General features: G+C 53.0%; 3 protein-coding genes across 3 annotated transcripts in view; all 3 read right to left on the reverse strand.

The window, feature by feature from the left end:
- Positions 1–1,567: 1,567 nt before the first annotated feature.
- Positions 1,568–6,429, reverse strand: VOLCADRAFT_92638 (uncharacterized protein; the record flags this gene model as incomplete). The annotated part of the gene is made up of 8 exons (XM_002952045.1): positions 1,568–1,675; positions 2,523–2,678; positions 2,974–3,327; positions 4,440–4,535; positions 4,766–5,002; positions 5,658–5,758; positions 5,879–5,918; positions 6,307–6,429. The coding sequence occupies 8 exons, from the start codon at positions 6,427–6,429 to the stop codon at positions 1,568–1,570; spliced, it is 1,215 nt and encodes a 404-aa protein (XP_002952091.1).
- A 915-nt stretch (positions 6,430–7,344) lies between these two features.
- VOLCADRAFT_92639 (uncharacterized protein) lies at positions 7,345–8,038 on the reverse strand (the record flags this gene model as incomplete). Its single annotated transcript, XM_002952046.1, has 3 exons — positions 7,345–7,469; positions 7,568–7,901; positions 7,991–8,038. 3 exons carry the CDS (start codon positions 8,036–8,038, stop codon positions 7,345–7,347), a joined length of 507 nt encoding a protein of 168 aa, XP_002952092.1.
- Positions 8,039–9,895: 1,857 nt separating this feature from the next.
- The window catches only part of VOLCADRAFT_92640 (uncharacterized protein), a gene marked incomplete at both ends in the record, with an annotated part of 11,636 nt that continues 4,762 nt past the window's right edge, over positions 9,896–16,769 (reverse strand). Inside the window, 12 exons of the mRNA XM_002952047.1 lie at positions 9,896–9,919; positions 10,116–10,266; positions 10,500–10,632; positions 10,926–10,990; positions 11,203–11,260; positions 12,617–12,781; positions 13,200–13,420; positions 13,928–14,331; positions 14,746–14,808; positions 15,332–15,445; positions 15,651–15,851; positions 16,351–16,617. Coding sequence (XP_002952093.1) covers positions 9,896–9,919; positions 10,116–10,266; positions 10,500–10,632; positions 10,926–10,990; positions 11,203–11,260; positions 12,617–12,781; positions 13,200–13,420; positions 13,928–14,331; positions 14,746–14,808; positions 15,332–15,445; positions 15,651–15,851; positions 16,351–16,617 — 1,866 coding nt within the window. The remainder of the gene's footprint in view (positions 9,920–10,115; positions 10,267–10,499; positions 10,633–10,925; positions 10,991–11,202; positions 11,261–12,616; positions 12,782–13,199; positions 13,421–13,927; positions 14,332–14,745; positions 14,809–15,331; positions 15,446–15,650; positions 15,852–16,350; positions 16,618–16,769) is intronic.

A 16,769-nucleotide genomic window follows, 5' to 3' on the forward strand; every position in this document is an offset into this window, starting at 1 on the left:
ACGAGATTATATCAACTTGCGAGCTGACTAAGAACTAAGTTGTGGCGACGTTGATCCGCTAGGTTTGGTTGGATGCTGGTGGTGAGTTGCTGAACCCAACGAATACATTCTGAAGTCGGATGGGGTGAACGGATTAGGGTGCCCCTCTCGCAGGGGAGAGCAGGGAATTGCCTCGGGAAAGGGGGCCGCTGGTGAAGCTATACCACCCTGTAACATCATACATGTATGCTGAACGATGGCCGCATTACAGAAGTCATTCAGGTCTTGAGGTTCAAGGATAAGTTCTCGTTGGTTTATAGCTATTGCTTGGGCAGAAAGAATGATAACCATCGGATGAATGAATGAATGAATGAATGAGTGAATGAATGAACGAACGAATGAACGAATGAACGAATGAACGAATGAACGAATGAACGAATGAACGAATGAACGAATGAACGAATGAACGAATGAATGAATGAATGAATGAACGAATGAACGAATGAACGAACGAACGAACGAACGAACGAATGAACGAACGAACGAATGAATGAATGAATGAATGAACGAATGAACGAACGAATGAACGAATGAACGAACGAATGAACGAACGAACGAACGAACGAACGAATGAATGAATGAATGAATGAACGAATGAACGAATGAACGAATGAACGAATGAACGAACGAACGAATGAACGAATGAACGAACGAATGAACGAACGAACGAACGAATGAACGAACGAACGAACGAATGAATGAATGAATGAATGAATGAATGAATGAATGAACGAATGAACGAACGAACGAATGAACGAATGAACGAACGAATGAATGAATGAATGAATGAACGAATGAACGAATGAACGAATGAACGAATGAACGAATGAACGAACGAACGAACGAACGAATGAACGAACGAATGAATGAATGAATGAACGAATGAATGAATGAATGAATGAATGAATGAACATAGTGGGACCAAGGAAGGAAATGATGAGCCAACCACACCAGTCGAGGTACAACATACGCTTCAAGAATTTTTACCCGGGCGGTAGTCATTTTCGTCCGGCGCGGCGCCCAGCCCGAGAATAGAGGCGGCTAAAATAGAAGTATTCTTGTGTACACGATGTAAAAAGAGTATATATATATATATACGTTCTCTTAAAGAGTATATATATATACGTTCTCTTAAAGAGTATATATATACGTTCTCTTAAAGAGTATACACATGTATATGTATACGTTCTCTTACATCGTGTACACAAGAATACTTCTATTTTAGCCGCCTCTATTCTCGGGCTGGGAAAATGACTACCGCTCGGATAAAAATTCTTGAAGCGTATGTTGTACCTCGACTGGTGTGGTTGGCTCATCATTTCCTTCCTTGGTCCCACTACATATGTTTATATGTATATACACATATAAACATCACACAACCCGGCATGCGCACCATTATTATTTATTATTATTATCATTAACATAATCATTATCGCCCATCATGCTCCTTATCCGGCGATGTGACCACGCGCGTGGCACCCACCACCCTTCCACCCACGCCTGCCATCTACCCGCCCGCCCACGCCGCTCACCTCTGCTTCTCCTCATTCCAAAACTTGGTGTTATCCGCGCCCGCTTCAGAGAACCCTCGGATGGCCTTTCGCCGCATGGCCCCGTTGGGCAGCTTGAACTCCACCTGTGTGCATGTGCATACATGCATTAATAATAACATAATTTACTACATCAATAAATACTATACCGTATATCAACACCTATATACCAATAATACACTAATATTATCCCGTATATCAATAAATAATATACCGTAGTACCGGTAACGGTTTGCAATCAATTGATAACAAGACGCCAATTGGAGGCGGCGCGAAAAGAACTTGGAATTTTCGGGTGTTTTAGAACAACAATTGATGAACGTTTGGACATGGTTTCGCATGTGTGTTTTCGAGGTTAGTGAAAGCAGCAGCAGTACATTCACCCAGTTCCGTTTCCTACTGTTCAACCGCGGGGCTCCAGCTTCCGACGGCCATCACAAGTAGTGAATGAGGAGGAAACATGGGGGGACATATCTTCCCTCAAAAGTTGAGTGTCAGGGCAAAATTACCCCTCAAAACAATAACCCCTAAAATTTCTAGCAGCCCCAAACCGGATTTTGTGCAACAGCTTGCACAAGCCTTGGGCCACAGGATTTGGGCCCCTGTCACCGCAATGGCCGGCACAAGGAACGTCGCTCCAGCAGCCGTCGCCATTGCTTAAGGCCCTAAACCGATAACAGAATAGTCCAAGACTACCCGCCCGCTGGCCATCAGAATCGCCAGGTCCTTCCCCAAACAAAGTTGCTGATGATGTCAACAACGGCCCCAGGGCACAGCAACCCGGGGAACAGCGGCTGCATGCAGCAAGACGGTCATCTCGCCCTGGGCAAGCCTAGGCCTGGAAGCGGTCGACGCCAGTGACCTCGCCGGCACGGCGGCGGACTTCCTCCACATCCTTGCAGCACCCTGCAGCTTGAGCTGCTCCAAGTGTACCTTGGTTCCAATCAGGCCCTTGGCACTGGCGACGAACTCCCGAGGGCCCCGCCTCCACGCCTCGCCCAGGAGATCCCCCAGCCTCGCGGGGGCCAGGAAAGCGCCAAAAGTTGTGTCCAGGTTCAGCGCCAGCCCCGACTCGACCGCCTTGAAGCTCTGCATGTGTGCGTGTGCGTGTGTGTACGCGCGTGCATGCGTGTGTGCATAAAAGGTGACGAGCTGAGTTACCAGGTTCGTTCGTACTTACGGTTTTGTTTACTTTTTATCATTGTCTAGAGATCATATGTGCCGTGTCCTGGTATGTTGGGGTAAGTAACGAAACAGTTGCAGCAGAGGCTAATCGTAATAGCTGATACACACTACGGTACACATAATCAACTATAAATACGTGCGATGCGCTTGACCAGCATCTCGGGAGGCCTTTTCAGCGGTGGCCAGCTACTACACTAACGCTGGCGCGCCGACGGAGCGATATGTAGGGCAAGTCTGCCCCGCCATCCCTCGGCGGGGCCCCCCACCAGCCAGGCGCTCGGGAGCCTTGACTCCTCCATGCAACCTGCCGTGCGTCCACGCCCCCATATGCATCCTTCACTTCCCCGACCACTGGAGGCCCCCCCCCTCCGCCCCGCCCCGCGTTCTGTTGCCCCTCCGCTGCTACCCAGGTGCTTGCCTGCTTCACACCACTAATAAGCTCCATATTCTTGCTTATTGGCGTTGGCTTGTTTTGCGTAAATATCATGCTGCGGCCGCAGATGAGGCAGTCCTTCATGAGGTTGAAGGGGTGCCGAAGCACCACATCCACCACCTGCTGGCGGCAAATGATGAGATTGCTGTGGTAGATGGGAGGCGGGTAAATAGGTTGGGTGATACTCATTGATTCGTCATTGTGCGACGTGTGTGTGTGTGTTACATGGTTGGGTGTGTGTGACCCCATACCTGTAAGACTACCCATACGAGCCGAAGGCCCAAGGGCACATGTGCATGATTATGACCGAGGCCCCACCCCTGGCACGAGCCAGGTTCCTCTCGGAAGCCTGGAAGACCCGGCACGTTGCCCAGCTTTTACGGACACCCCGAACTTGTGCGGAATTGGTAACTTGTAGCTTGTAAAATGATAGCGAATGAATAGGAGCTAAAGATGGCCATACAAGCACCAGCACCAGCACCAGCACCAGCACCAGCACCACCAGCAGCAGTAGCAACAGCAACAGCAGCAGCAGTAGCAGCAGCAGTAGCAGCAGCAGTAGCAGCAGCAGCAACAGCACGCACCTGCATGGCGTCTCGAGGAGCTGCCAGCACCTCGCCTCGCAGGTACCCCTGCAGTGTGCTGAGCTCCACTGTGGCGGCATATTTGACGAGGACCTGGGTTGTACGTCGTATGTATTGTCGTATTTATTCATTAATAATAAAATGTCATTTTTATTCATTAATTAAAAATGTAAGCTGTATTTATGCAGGTACCAGTTGCTAAGGGAGGGTCAGCTACTGGTCCGTAGCTTTCCACCCAGGCTGCCATAGGGCATGCATCTTTGTAGCATCCTGGGCTTGTTACGGGATCTGTATCAACCGATCGGTTCTTTTCCGAAAAAGTCGTGATATAACAATCTCCGCATTTATATTTCAGCAGCAGATGCCCGCGAACTTCATGCGTAATGTAATAAACATCGAGTGACGCAGACGCCCACGCCCACGCACAGCTCATAACGTATATGTACGTGTTTAATGAAAATATTTTATATGCAACGTATTATAAAAGCAAAAACGAGGTACATGTACAGCGTATGTATATGCTTACATGCGCCAGGTTGCTGCTAGCTTGCTTTGCAATGTTATTATCACCGCGGTGTCGTCTACACATGACCCCATGGCCCCAGCCAAGCAAGCTTGGAACCATCACATAAAGTGACCGCGACTCACCGTGAAGATTTTAGACTTCACGCGCCCTCCTCCTGCAGCTTGTTCCGGACTTAGCTCGACCCTGAACTCGAGCAGTTCTCCCGGCGGCGGAAGCAGCTGCCCGAATGCCTGCATGCATCAGCAGTACAGCAGCAGTACAGCAGCAGTACAGCAGCAGCAGGTGCATGCGTTGGAAATAGTTATTATATTTGCATCAACAACCGCGCACGCACGTTGTGAATTATATTTCCAGATTGAAAAAAATTCAAATGGAATAATTTAATGAAATATATTTATAACAATAATTAAACCAAGAGAAATGTATGTACGTGTCACTTCCGCCGCACCTCCTCCGGCACAAACAGATTCTTCCTGCCGTCAAATGCCCAAGCTGCTGCAGGCCAACGTTCGTCTCTCGCCAGCTGGCTCATGATCCGGAACGCCAGGCGTGGCGGCAGATCCTCCCTGTTGGCCTCATCAGCATGGCCGGCGGCTGCAGCGGAGGATGTGGTCGCTACAGCAGCTGTAGTACCTGCAGCGGCCTCAACCGGACCAGCTGGTGACGGTGCTGCTGCTGATCGCCGCTGCGGGATGCGGGGGCTGGCGGCGCCTACATATGCATGCATAGCAGCAGTACGTGGTATATAGTACAGGAATGCGATACTTGCTTGGTTTTGTTTGCTTAGGAGCGTGACGGGTGCCACTATCATGTGTACTGCTGCGCATGCCAGCTAGGTAATAAGCACGTATGCATTCATACGCGCGTATGTAGGGTGCTCGTCACGCTATGTATTATAATGTAATATAATGTGGAAAAAATATTTTATATTAGGAAATCAGCAAAGGACAACAATGAATTCATTCGTAACTAAAACAAGTAGTTATTATCAAAAGAGAGCTCTTTCGTGCGGTTTGCGTCTCAAGGGAAATCTATATAATCAGTTAAATGTATGTCTGCTGTCGGCTATATATATTTTTCTCGCTCTGAGAACATACATACGTACATACGTACAGACATAATAGACCAAATAACCGAAGAGCAGCCATGCGCATTATGTATGTATGTATGTATGTATGTACGTACACGGGGGAACTGCAGCAGGGTTTGAGGGGGAAGGGCCAGCTCGGCGAGAGCGTCTTTCAATGCTGGCTGCTGGCTGCTGGCTGCTGGCTGCTGACGGTCTCCTGGCGAAGCGTTTGAGGCTGTGGGCCTCTTCTTTTTCCCCTCTGTATACCTACCGCTGTGTGTACCATACCCTTACAGGGTCTAAGGCGGTTCAGGCTGTGTGTGCAGCAGCAGATGGGACAGTGGACCCTCACGCCCCTCACGCCCCTTTTCCCTGTGTGTGTGGGGGGGAAGTCTTCGGCGGTCTTGTTCGTTGGGGCAGCTGGGCAGCAGACCCTGCAGACCCTGTCCAAAGTCAGGCCCAGCAAGGTACGTAATGCAAGCACACACCTACCATGAGAAGCAGACTTGAAGGTTACATCGTAATGATCAGCCTGCATGCAGCGTGCGGTTTTTTCCAGCGAGGGCGGGAACATGGTTTATTTATTATTTTAATACAAGAGCAAGCCTGGGCCCGTAGAAGTTGAACAGCCTGCAACGGCGCGGCGTTCGTAAGAAAGAATAATGCATTATTAAGAACAGCAGGAGGCGGCAGCAGCACACACACACACACACACGCACACACACACACACAATCGTGCGACATCAACAGGAAGGAGCTAGTAATATCCATTCTCTTTATGAAAATTAAAGCTAGCTCCACTACGCGTTGTCAAGCAAGGCGCGCAGCAAGCATAGAAGATAATTAAGATACAAAATGCAACGTATGTATGTATGTATGTATGTATGTATGTAAGTGTACTACAATCTCATTAATCTTACCGCTTCAGGAAAGTGCTTGAGGCGTTGTAACGCGAAATAGTTGGCCAAGATCTGCACCGCCGTACCCGCCGTACCGCGGTGCAAGGGCTTTGTCGCATACGCTGGCTTATCACCCGCTTCCATATGTGCCACCTGTATGTATGTTGTTACAGGGTGGTTAACTTCGCCAGCGGCCCCCTTTCCCGGGGCAGTCCCTGCTCTCCCCTGCTAGAGGGGCACCCTAATCCGTCACCCCATCCGACTTCAGAATGTATTCGTTGGGTTCGGCAACTCACCACCAGCATCAAACCAAATCTAGCGGATCAACGGCGCATCAACTTAGTTCCTGGTCAGCTCGCAAGTTGATATGTATGTATGTATGTATGTATGTATGTATGTATGTATGTGCATATGTGTGGTGGTGGTGGTGGTGGTGTTAAAACGGTGCTAACGGTGCAGGAGTAAAAATCAAAAAGAATTGATCCTTAGTGGATAGGACAAATTGTCTCGATACCGCTATTATATGTGGCAGCGAATGAGGGGCCTCCCGGGAGGGTTCCTCCCCTCGTCCGGACGACGAGCCGTCAGGTTTGGTTTCGCAGAAATTGTCGGCGTTAGGTCTTACCTATTTATTTACTTATTAGGGAATTTATTAGGTTACTTATTGATTTATGTATTAGCTAATAAATACCTATAGGTACGCAGTGGATAACGAATGACCACATAATCTGATGACACGGGCACACATCACCAGACAGAGCAAGAAATGATGCTCGCATGCATGAGAGCACGTTTATGTGGATGTACTGTATGTGTGCTTGCGTATACACTACGTATACATATGTGTCCATTATGTCCATTATTATTGCCCTTAAGCCTTCGGCTCGTATGGGTAGTTTTACACACACACATAGTTTTACACACACACACACATATGTGTCCATTATGTATGTACGCATCTGACATGCATTCGGAGCGATGGACAACATAACCTATCACATGGATACTATCTAATGATAAGGCCATGATGGCCATCAACTGTTTGGATCACATACACTATTATAAGTAGTACTGCAGGCGGTTCTTTCCGACCTTAGCGCCAGCCGCCGTCATGCGGAGTCCACGGAAGATTCCTCCGAGGCGGCTCGCCACTTCCGAAGACGAAAGTGCAGCAACCTGCTGACCTGCAGCCGCAGTAGTAATAGCGGGTGAAAGCCTGCAAATGTGTAGCTGGTTGGGAATCAACGCAGAGACACAGGTCAGTATTCAAGATAGATCTTACCTCCACCACCTCGCCCACCACCACCGCTACCCCTGCCACCGCCGCCACCGCCGTAGAAGCGGCCGCCCTCATAGTCCCGGCTGCCGCTTGGGCCACCACCATAACCGCCGCCGCCGCCGCTGCCGCCGCCGCGGCCGCGGCCACCACCACCATAGCCGCCGCTTCCGCTGCTGGGACCATAGCCGCCGCTGCTCCCACGACCTACATAAAATCGTGGCCATTGGTGCACTTTTTTAGGGTAAGCTAGGGTTAGGGCCAAGGGGTTAAGGCGCACTGCCGGTAAACTGACCGGCTGGTCATCACAGCAACAACAAATTAAGAGCGAACTATCTAGCTGCAGCAACACAGTGCCGAATGTGCGGATTGAAGCGGCTGTAAACAAATAGTGCGAAGCAACATTCCAATACAGCAGCTGCTGCTCACACGCACGCTGCGACGCAGCAGCCCAGCAAACTTACCTCTTCCTGACATTTTCTTGTGAAATAAATTTTCAGTCCTGCGCTGCTTTGCCAAGAATTTTTTAAATGGTGTCTTGAGGTATCCGAGTATGAATCCTGTCCCTTAATATTTTGCCCAGCTCTTTTGTTAGTTGCGGACCGACGGGCCGCGCGCACATTTTGGTTAGCCGTTGATGACATGCCATGATGTCCAAACCGCTCTAAATTGCTGCCAAAGTTCCATTCGTCCTTGGACTACTGAGAACTGACTGCCGACTGCTGTGTGGTCGCGCTTAGCCATAGGGCTGAGCTATAGTATCCCGGGCTTATAACGGGATCTGCATCCGCCCATAGATGCTTTCCTGAAGTCATGACATAACAATATTGCGTGATACCACATGAGCCCAGGCGAGCAGGAGAGAATCTCCACATCCTCACTCGGCGCCGCAATAATGACTGTAAGTAGATGGCCGTCGATGGCCCCCCAGCTTTTACGGACGTCCCTCCATTTCTGCTGAGCTTTAAACTTGTATAGGGCGTTGCGCCTGAGCCGGCCGGACACAACTGTAAAAACTATGAGTGCTGTGTGTCCGCTGCTCATCAGGTTCTGGCATTAGAGCTGATCAAGTTAATCGCGTTGATAGCGCGACAGCAGATTTTACCTGATTGTGTGAAGCAAGGGGGTATAGCTGAACCCGCGGCCACTTACCCAGCAGTCACTACCTGACTCGCCTTCGATGCATGAGCGTGTCGAGGCGAGCAAGGAAACACCTATGTAAATGTACGGGATATGTTCATCAGGTACGGATGGAGAAACCCCTGTACGGCACTGTCAGGACATGAGTGCCCTCATGAGCTGCCTGCCTTGGGAAAACTACAGCGTGTGACTGGGTACATGTGTACGGAATATGTTTGTACGACGGTGTTTTGCTGGGGGACCCGTGGCAGTCGTGATGGTGGTCTGGATGTGTTGGTATTGATCTGTGGCTCATGCGGGTGATGTGAATATCTATGTGAAATACACACACACATATACCAGCCACATTCTGTAGACCGCAATCGGACTTGGTGTCAGAAGCTGCAGCCCGGTTTGATTAGCTTTGTAAGCTTCTAACTGGATGAATAGATGTACAATTACAAGCTTCACGAGGTTGTACGGTTCAGGCAAACCCAACGGCTCCAGAACTGCCTTATTCGAACAAGTTTGGCTTCTAACTGATTCCAGCTGTGTGTATGAGGCTGAGGGCGCCGGGGGCTGCCACCCCTGGCATATGTACCCCTGCAGCCACTGAGAGCTGATGAAGAGGAAACCGACCAGCACCATAGCCTGGGTGTGTATTGTGTGTACAGCACGTCTTGCAGGGTAGAGATTTGAATAAGCTGCAGTAGGGCCCACTCCATGGGACTATGAAGGGAGACGAGATGGGAATATATGTTTATGCATGAGCTGCAGCTGTTGCCACCCGCAGCCGCTGCAGCCGCCACAGCCGCCGCCACCGCCATCGCCATCACCGCCGCTACCCACACCTGCAGCCGCCACCACCGCCACCGCCACCGCCACCCGCACCCACTGCCACCGCCACCGCCACCCGCACCCACCGCCGCCGCCACCACTGCCACCTGCACCCGCAGCCACCGCCACCGCCACCCGCACCCACCGCCGCTGCCACCACTGCCACCTGCACCCACCGCCGCCGCCACCACTGCCACCTGCACCCGCAGCCACCGCCACCGCCACCCGCACCCACCGCCGCCGCCGCCACCGCCACCTGCACCCGCAGCCACAGCTGCCAACGCTGTCACTGACGCCACCACCGCCAACACATCCTTCGTTATGACTAGATCCGAATATGTTAATGTGGGAGTTCCGCCCTAAACCCTAAAACCCAAATTATTTAGTAGCCACACCACCAAGCTGGGACGAAGGGAGACCGGGAAGGGGAGTGGAGTGGAGGGAAGGGGAGTGGAGTGGAGCTCACACCGAATGCATCCCTTACCCTTTATGGACTCAGGTTAATGTCCAGCCGTGCAAACTCATTCCTTGGGACAGGGTTGTGAGAGTCTACATCCAGCCGAAAACCTCCGGGAGGATCAGATGTGTGTCTCCGTACCTCAGGCGCCTCCCTGACCCATGGGTCACTGCTCAACAGGGACTGGAGTGTTTCCCAGACCACCTCCACAGCTGCATCAGCCCGGCTGGCCAGCACCTCCACTGCCACTACAAGCTCCTCCAGGGGATGAGTGCCTGTCGCGGCGAGGTCCCTGTGGCAGCACATAGGGTGGAGTGGTGTGGGGGTGTGTGAGAGAAGATGGTTGGAGGTTGGAGGTTGGGAAGTTGCAGTTTTGGGAGGTGCAGGTTGATTGGAGAATAACACCAACAAACACCTTGATAACCTATCACACCGACAAAGGTACAAGATTACAGGGGCACAGACACATCAAAAAACAGACATGTTTCCCCCCATCTCCCCCCCACACACCTCCACCTACCTCACCTGATTTCAAAGGCCCCCAGCTCGGGGCCCTCTCCCAGCACCGACCCTGCCTCCCACAGCACCCACACACACAGCAAGCATGTGTCAGAGTCCCCCCCCCGCCTGGTGACACAGCCAGCCAGGTGAGGACCTGCTGTGGGAACGGGGGGAAAGACGAACCACACACGAGGGGGGAGGGGGGCAGGGGGACATGAGGGCCGAGGGAGCATCCCAGGGCTGAGGAAGTGGTGAGTGCTACACAGGGAGAAGTGTCAGAGGAAATAAAGGGGAAAGAAGTACAACATGTGTATTTCTGTACTTTTTGGGGTCGAGGTGGGTCTCTAATGATAGGTTAGCAATGTGTTTGTTGCCGTTATTCTCCAACCTCCCGAAACTGCAACTTCCCAACCTCCAACCATCTTCTCTCACGCCCCTCACGCCACTCACCGGCACTCATCCCCTGAAGGAGCTTGTAGCGGCAGTGGAGGTGCTGGCCCGCAGGCCTGAAGCAGCTGTGGAGGTGGTCTGGGAAACGCCTGGATGTAGACTTTCACAACCCTGGCCCAAGGAATGAGTTTGTACGGCTGGACATTAACCTGAGTCCATAAAGGGTAAGGGACGCATTCGGTTGAGCTCCACTCCCCTTCCTGGTCTCCCTTCGTCCCAGCTTGGTGGTGTGGCTGCTAAATAATTTGGGTTTTAGGGTTTAGGGCGGAACTCCCACATTAACTTTTCGGATCTAGTCATAACGAAGGATGTGGTGGCGGTGGTGGCGTCAGCGGCTGCGGGTGTGGGCGTCAGTGGTGGCGGCATCGGCGGGTGGCAGTCGTGGCGGCCGCAGCGGGTGTGGGTGCGGGTGGCGGCAGTGGTGGCGGCGTCGGCGTCGCCGGATGGCGGTGACGGTGGCGGCGTCGGTGGCGGCGGCGACGGTGGCCGTGGCCACCATGGCAATCGGCAGGCGCTGTGGCCGGCTGCAGCGGCTTTGCAAAATCGGGTGCCGCATGATCCCATTCAGGTTGCTGTATTTAACCTTTATACCTTCAATTGCAATCGCACAACTGGGGTGCAACTACGGGTCTTGGAACCTTGCGGCCGCAGTAGGTCTCAGGGAAATCCTACAAACTCTTACCTTAATTTCACGGATGTTTCAATGGTCAGGGCTTCCCGTGAGACTCGCCGGCTGGTGACTCATTCCTCCTCTTGCCTCGCAGCAAGCCGACATCCGAAAGCTCGACCTTCAATACATGCAATGTGCCCTAACGCATCTGGACAAGCAAGAGTCGACCAAAAGTAGGTCATGAGGCAGGAAGCCCGAAAACCGTCTCGTGAAAGCTTTTTGATAGCAGAAAGCAAGTATATATTGGGCGATCCTAAGAACACAACAAACATAAGTTTAAGTGACAATGCTATGCACCTTGGGCAGCATTCGTCCGATATTTGTAGCCGGCGGACTTCTGTACGAGCAAAGACTTGACTTCTGGATGCCGTACTTCATGCACGAACATTCCCATCTCATTTCCCTCCATAGCACTTGTGGAATTTCTGTGGCCGAGGTCCCCTTCCCAGCCCCCTATACTTCCCACCCTCGACAGGCAAGACCGGTAACCCCATATGTCGTACACGGATGTGCTTCCCCATAAAAAGTTGTTATTAACGGCCAAGCAGAGAGATGTCAAATGGAAATGTGCAGGTGTGTGTTCGTGTTGGCTGTGTGTGCATGCATAATGCGATGGCATCACAACTTGCTGCTGCCGCTGCTTCTGCTGCTGTTGCCGTTCCTGCTGCTTCTGCTGCTGTTGCTATGCATGACAAGGGAAAACGAAATGAAGCGCTTATGTGCATCCTTAAGAAGTGGAAAATCCAAAACGTATTGTTGTATTTTCATCGACGTCGTTTGGCGGGCACTCGTAAGTTCGTTGCATCTGCGGGGCCCCGCTCCGTCCTCCGCCTCCGCCACTTCCACGCCTTCCCCACCATCTCCTCGTCCTTCCCGCACACACGGTCCCAGCACATAATGTCAGTCCCAACCTCAGCCCCACTAAGTTCCCCACTTCACAGTCGGCTCCGAGCCGCTAGCACCGGCCTGAGCACCTCCTGCCACGCGGGGCCCTCCTGAGTGGCGTTCAGCGGCGACCCACGGGCCATGTCCAGCAGACCTCGGTACACGTCTCCATCGGCCCGTCCCAGAGCGGAGTTGAGCAGATAGTCGGGGAAGGCGAATGCGTCCACCAGCGCCACCGCGTTGGGCCGCAGGGCGGTCAGCAGCAGCCGGTGACGTCGCCGAAGCGAGGCCGCCTGGGCGGCTGTGTGGGAGTTGTGGGCCCGGGGAGGCGGGGAGGGGGTAGGGAGGCAGACGACATTGGTGGTGGGAGCAAGAAGGCGCATGTTGATAGCGCCAGAATATATAAATGTACATGTAATCATAAGGATGTGAGCGGACGAGGCATGGAGACAAAATATATACGGGAAGATACATGTCGCGCGTACATTTGCAATAGAAGCAATACTTTGCATCGCAATGCAAAACCGGTGATAGAGTGAGGGGGCCCAAGGTCCAGGTCACGGGCAAGGTCAGGACTGCACCCAGAAAGCATCCTCGTCAAGGGCAAGAGCACTGCACCCCCCACTCCACACCCGACCATGGCACACCCGGACCAAAGAATAACCCCTTCATCACCCTTCTCTCCCCGGCTCCCAATCCGAAACGAGGCCCCCTCTCACCGCTCAGGTAGCCGTCCTCCAGCAATGCCGCCACACCGCCCTCCCGCTCCAACTGCTCCAGGGCGAACAGCGCCGCTAACTGCCTTAGCACCGCAGCAGTTGAGGAACCCACGGCCTGGCCCGGAGTGGTCGCGGAGGTGGAGGCGGCAGCTTCCTCCAGTTGTTCGATGCTCTTGATGAAGGTCTGGTGCAGGATGAAGGTGCAGTGCGCCTTAGCTGCCCTGTGGGTGGGGGTTATGGGTGGGCGGTAGTGCAGTGTAATATGCAGGCAAGCAATGGTGGGTGCAAGTTGCGTGGTGGGGTGTCGGGATTAGAAGCGCAGGGCCGGTAAAAGCCGCCGCACTAAAATCAGTAGCAAGGACTCAACCACGAAAGTGCGGCCAACAAGCTAGTGGGGTGAGGCGCAGGTGAGTGGTGGGGGGGGGCCGGGGGGAAATACACCACTGGGAAACCATGTCATGGTGGTCGCAAAACATAGTGGGACGTGAAAACACACAACAACTTCACACGAACAGATACAAACACGATCATGCTTGATGCACAAGGAGACGACACAAAGAGTTCCGCACGATGGAGGACACACAACGTGTGATGAGACACAAGACGTGCACACGAGCAAAGGCCGACATGCACGTGTGGGAGGACGGGCACCCTTTCCTCCCGCCTTTGAGCCGCATCCACCCACTGCGACCAACTACCCACTACCCACTACCCTTCCCACTCCGCACCGGATGGAGTCCACCGTGTTCTCGTTCCAGGGCCGACCCTCAAACACCAGCTTGCCACCGGTCGCCGAAGTCAACGTCGCCGCCGCCGCCGCGACGCTGCGCGCCGCCGCGTGTCTCAACGCACCTGCCGCCACCTCCGGACTCAGCCAGCACTCGTCACATGCGGCGGTACAGCGGCTGGCCGGGGCCAGCTCCCGCGCCACCTCGTTCAGGTAGGAGGCGCTGCCAGAGGCCGACGTGCCCTTGTGGACACCCGCCAGCGCCTGTACGTGCGTATGTATGTACGTACTTAGTATGCGGGCGGTGACGGGTAGTAAAGAAGGGGCGAAGTGGGTTTGCGTGCGTTTCCGAAAGGTAAATCGCCAGTAAGTCAGAAGCTCTCTTCCCACAGGGCCCTTCGCGTCCTGAAAGGAGGGACGTGTTGAATATGTATGCATGTCAGTACTGCCAAAGCTGATAAGTGAACCGCCCTCCCGTACATTCGTATGAATTATACGAATGTACGGGAGGGCGGTTCACTATGCGTAAGTCCATAGCTTGGTTTTAGTCCATAATTTCAACTGGCAAAGTTCAAATATGACATGCCGATATGGCAAAAGGCAAATGCAAAAAGCACTAAGGGTTAGCGCCACGCATAAGCAGTGTGGAAGCCAAAGGGAGAGTTGTTCCATCCCTGGTTTGGTTTCGGCGCCTCATCTCACCTCCCCTACAGCACACCGGTCACGCTCACGTCCCACGTCCCGGTCATTCCACTCCCTTCACTTCCCGCCTTCCCCCTTTTCCCCCTTCCCTAACGAGCATCCCCCCCATCCCCCCACCTTGAGGAGGTACCTCGCCGTCTGGAGACACAACACGTTGTTGTCGCCCTCCCACGTCACATTCTTTTTAAGGGAAGCAAAGGATGTAAGACAAGGGAAGGGAAATGTCCATCAGAAAGAGGAAGATGGCGCGATCAAGAGCAGCACAGCGCTGCGGTGGAGGGAAGGGCGAGCAGCACAGCGCTGTGGGGCGGATCCACAAGTGGGGCAGTTCCAGGGGAGAAGCAGTAACCCGCAGACCCCCGGGCCACGTGCAACCAAATGGGTCAGCCACTGTGTTTTTACTTCCCCGCAACCCCCCACAGGGGAACAGCCCGGGAGAAGACGGAGGAGTTCCATTCATCTGGGCTGGAAAGGCTGACCTGGGGGATTAGCCTTCAGGCTGGTGGGGTGGGGAAAAAAGATATGCGAAGTCCACCGGCAAGGTGGGCTGGGGAGAGGGAAGCGCACAGAAGACAGAGATAGAGTGGAGCAGAGGGGATTGTGGATTGCGACCGCTCCTGAAACCCTGATGCGGGTGATTTCCCTCCCCACCCCGTCCGCCCCGCTGTATCCTCCACCCCTTTCCCCCTCGCCGGCCGCTTACCTGCACGTAGTTTTGAAACAGGGTCGGTAGCCCCGACAGTTTGCTGTATCCGTGGCCTCCACAAGTACGACGACACTCCTCAATGCCATCCGCAGTAATCCAAGTGCACAGGGCCTGTAATCATACATACACAAATGTCATAAAATATATAACCACATACAGACATACAGGCATACAGACATACACACGTAATGCAGATTGGCAAGACAGACAAGACTTAATTGACAAGCCATATGTACGCCACTGGCGTCCCGACAACAGCACTCGAGACATGGCAGCTATCCACGTGCAGCTCGAGGGCCAACACCCGCCCACCCACCCACACATCCAGCCACCCACCCCACACCTTAAGTCCGGATGACAGGGCATGCAGCTCCGGCAGCGCCCCAAACTCCCCGCGGTCGCGGTCCCTCTCAAACTGGCGGTACATGGCCATCATGGACTCCCCCATGAAGTACAGCGCGTACGACGACGCGATCAGGGGAAGCAAGGTGGCCGAGCAATTCTGATAGTCCAAAACCTGATTAAGGAGGGGATGCACATGCAAACGCCCGAGACTATTAGTACTATTACTGCAATTTATACAAGGAGTTGCTCGCGTGGTGTAGTGGTCATCACTGTGGACTTTGAATCCACCAACCCGAGTTCGAGTCTCGGCGCGAGCTGGACGCCAAAGTTCTTACATACCATAGGAAGTAAAGGTATACCCTAAAGCGTATACATATGTATACAAAGGTTAAGCGTATACATATGTATACAAAGGTAAACCCTAAAGCGTATACATATGTATACAATGTACTGAAAATATACATTATATTGTTCCCCGTCGTATATGTGTGGACATACTATATAACGACCCAAAATGTAAAATCGTCAGGACAATCGAAAGGGAAAAGGGGTAGAGTGTACGGGATTTGCGAAACCACCACACGTGCAGCAACGTTGCAAACACACCTGCACTCAACCTCCAACATCCTCAACCCGCAGAGGTTTCCCGCAGGACTCCCTTCTTCCCCTACCTCTACCCCCCGTGACATACATACACGCATACACACACGCCGACGTGTCACATTCCCCTTGCTTGTATTGTATACCTGCAGCTCCCGTTCCCCCGGTGCAGGGGCAGTCTGGCGGCGTACGGCAGCATACCGCGTTGCTATCGTCACCGCGCGACCGAGCGACGACCCGGCGTTCTTCACAATGTCGGCCCGTACGAACACCATGGTGGCGTACGACGCCTTGCTGTTCGAGGGCGGCGGTGGCACATAGCGCCCCTCGGGAGTCACCTGTCCGCCCAGGGAGGGAACGGGGGGCCCCGACAGCGACGGGGTAAACATCGGTGAGGATAAAAGAAAAAACACATATACACACAACACCTGCTACAGCTCTACACACCCAGCCTCCGTCCCCATGCCCTCCTAAACACGATAACAACACC

The sequence above is a fragment of the Volvox carteri genome, assembly GCF_000143455.1.
Source record: "Volvox carteri f. nagariensis unplaced genomic scaffold VOLCAscaffold_27, whole genome shotgun sequence".
Classification (NCBI taxonomy): domain Eukaryota; kingdom Viridiplantae; phylum Chlorophyta; class Chlorophyceae; order Chlamydomonadales; family Volvocaceae; genus Volvox; species Volvox carteri.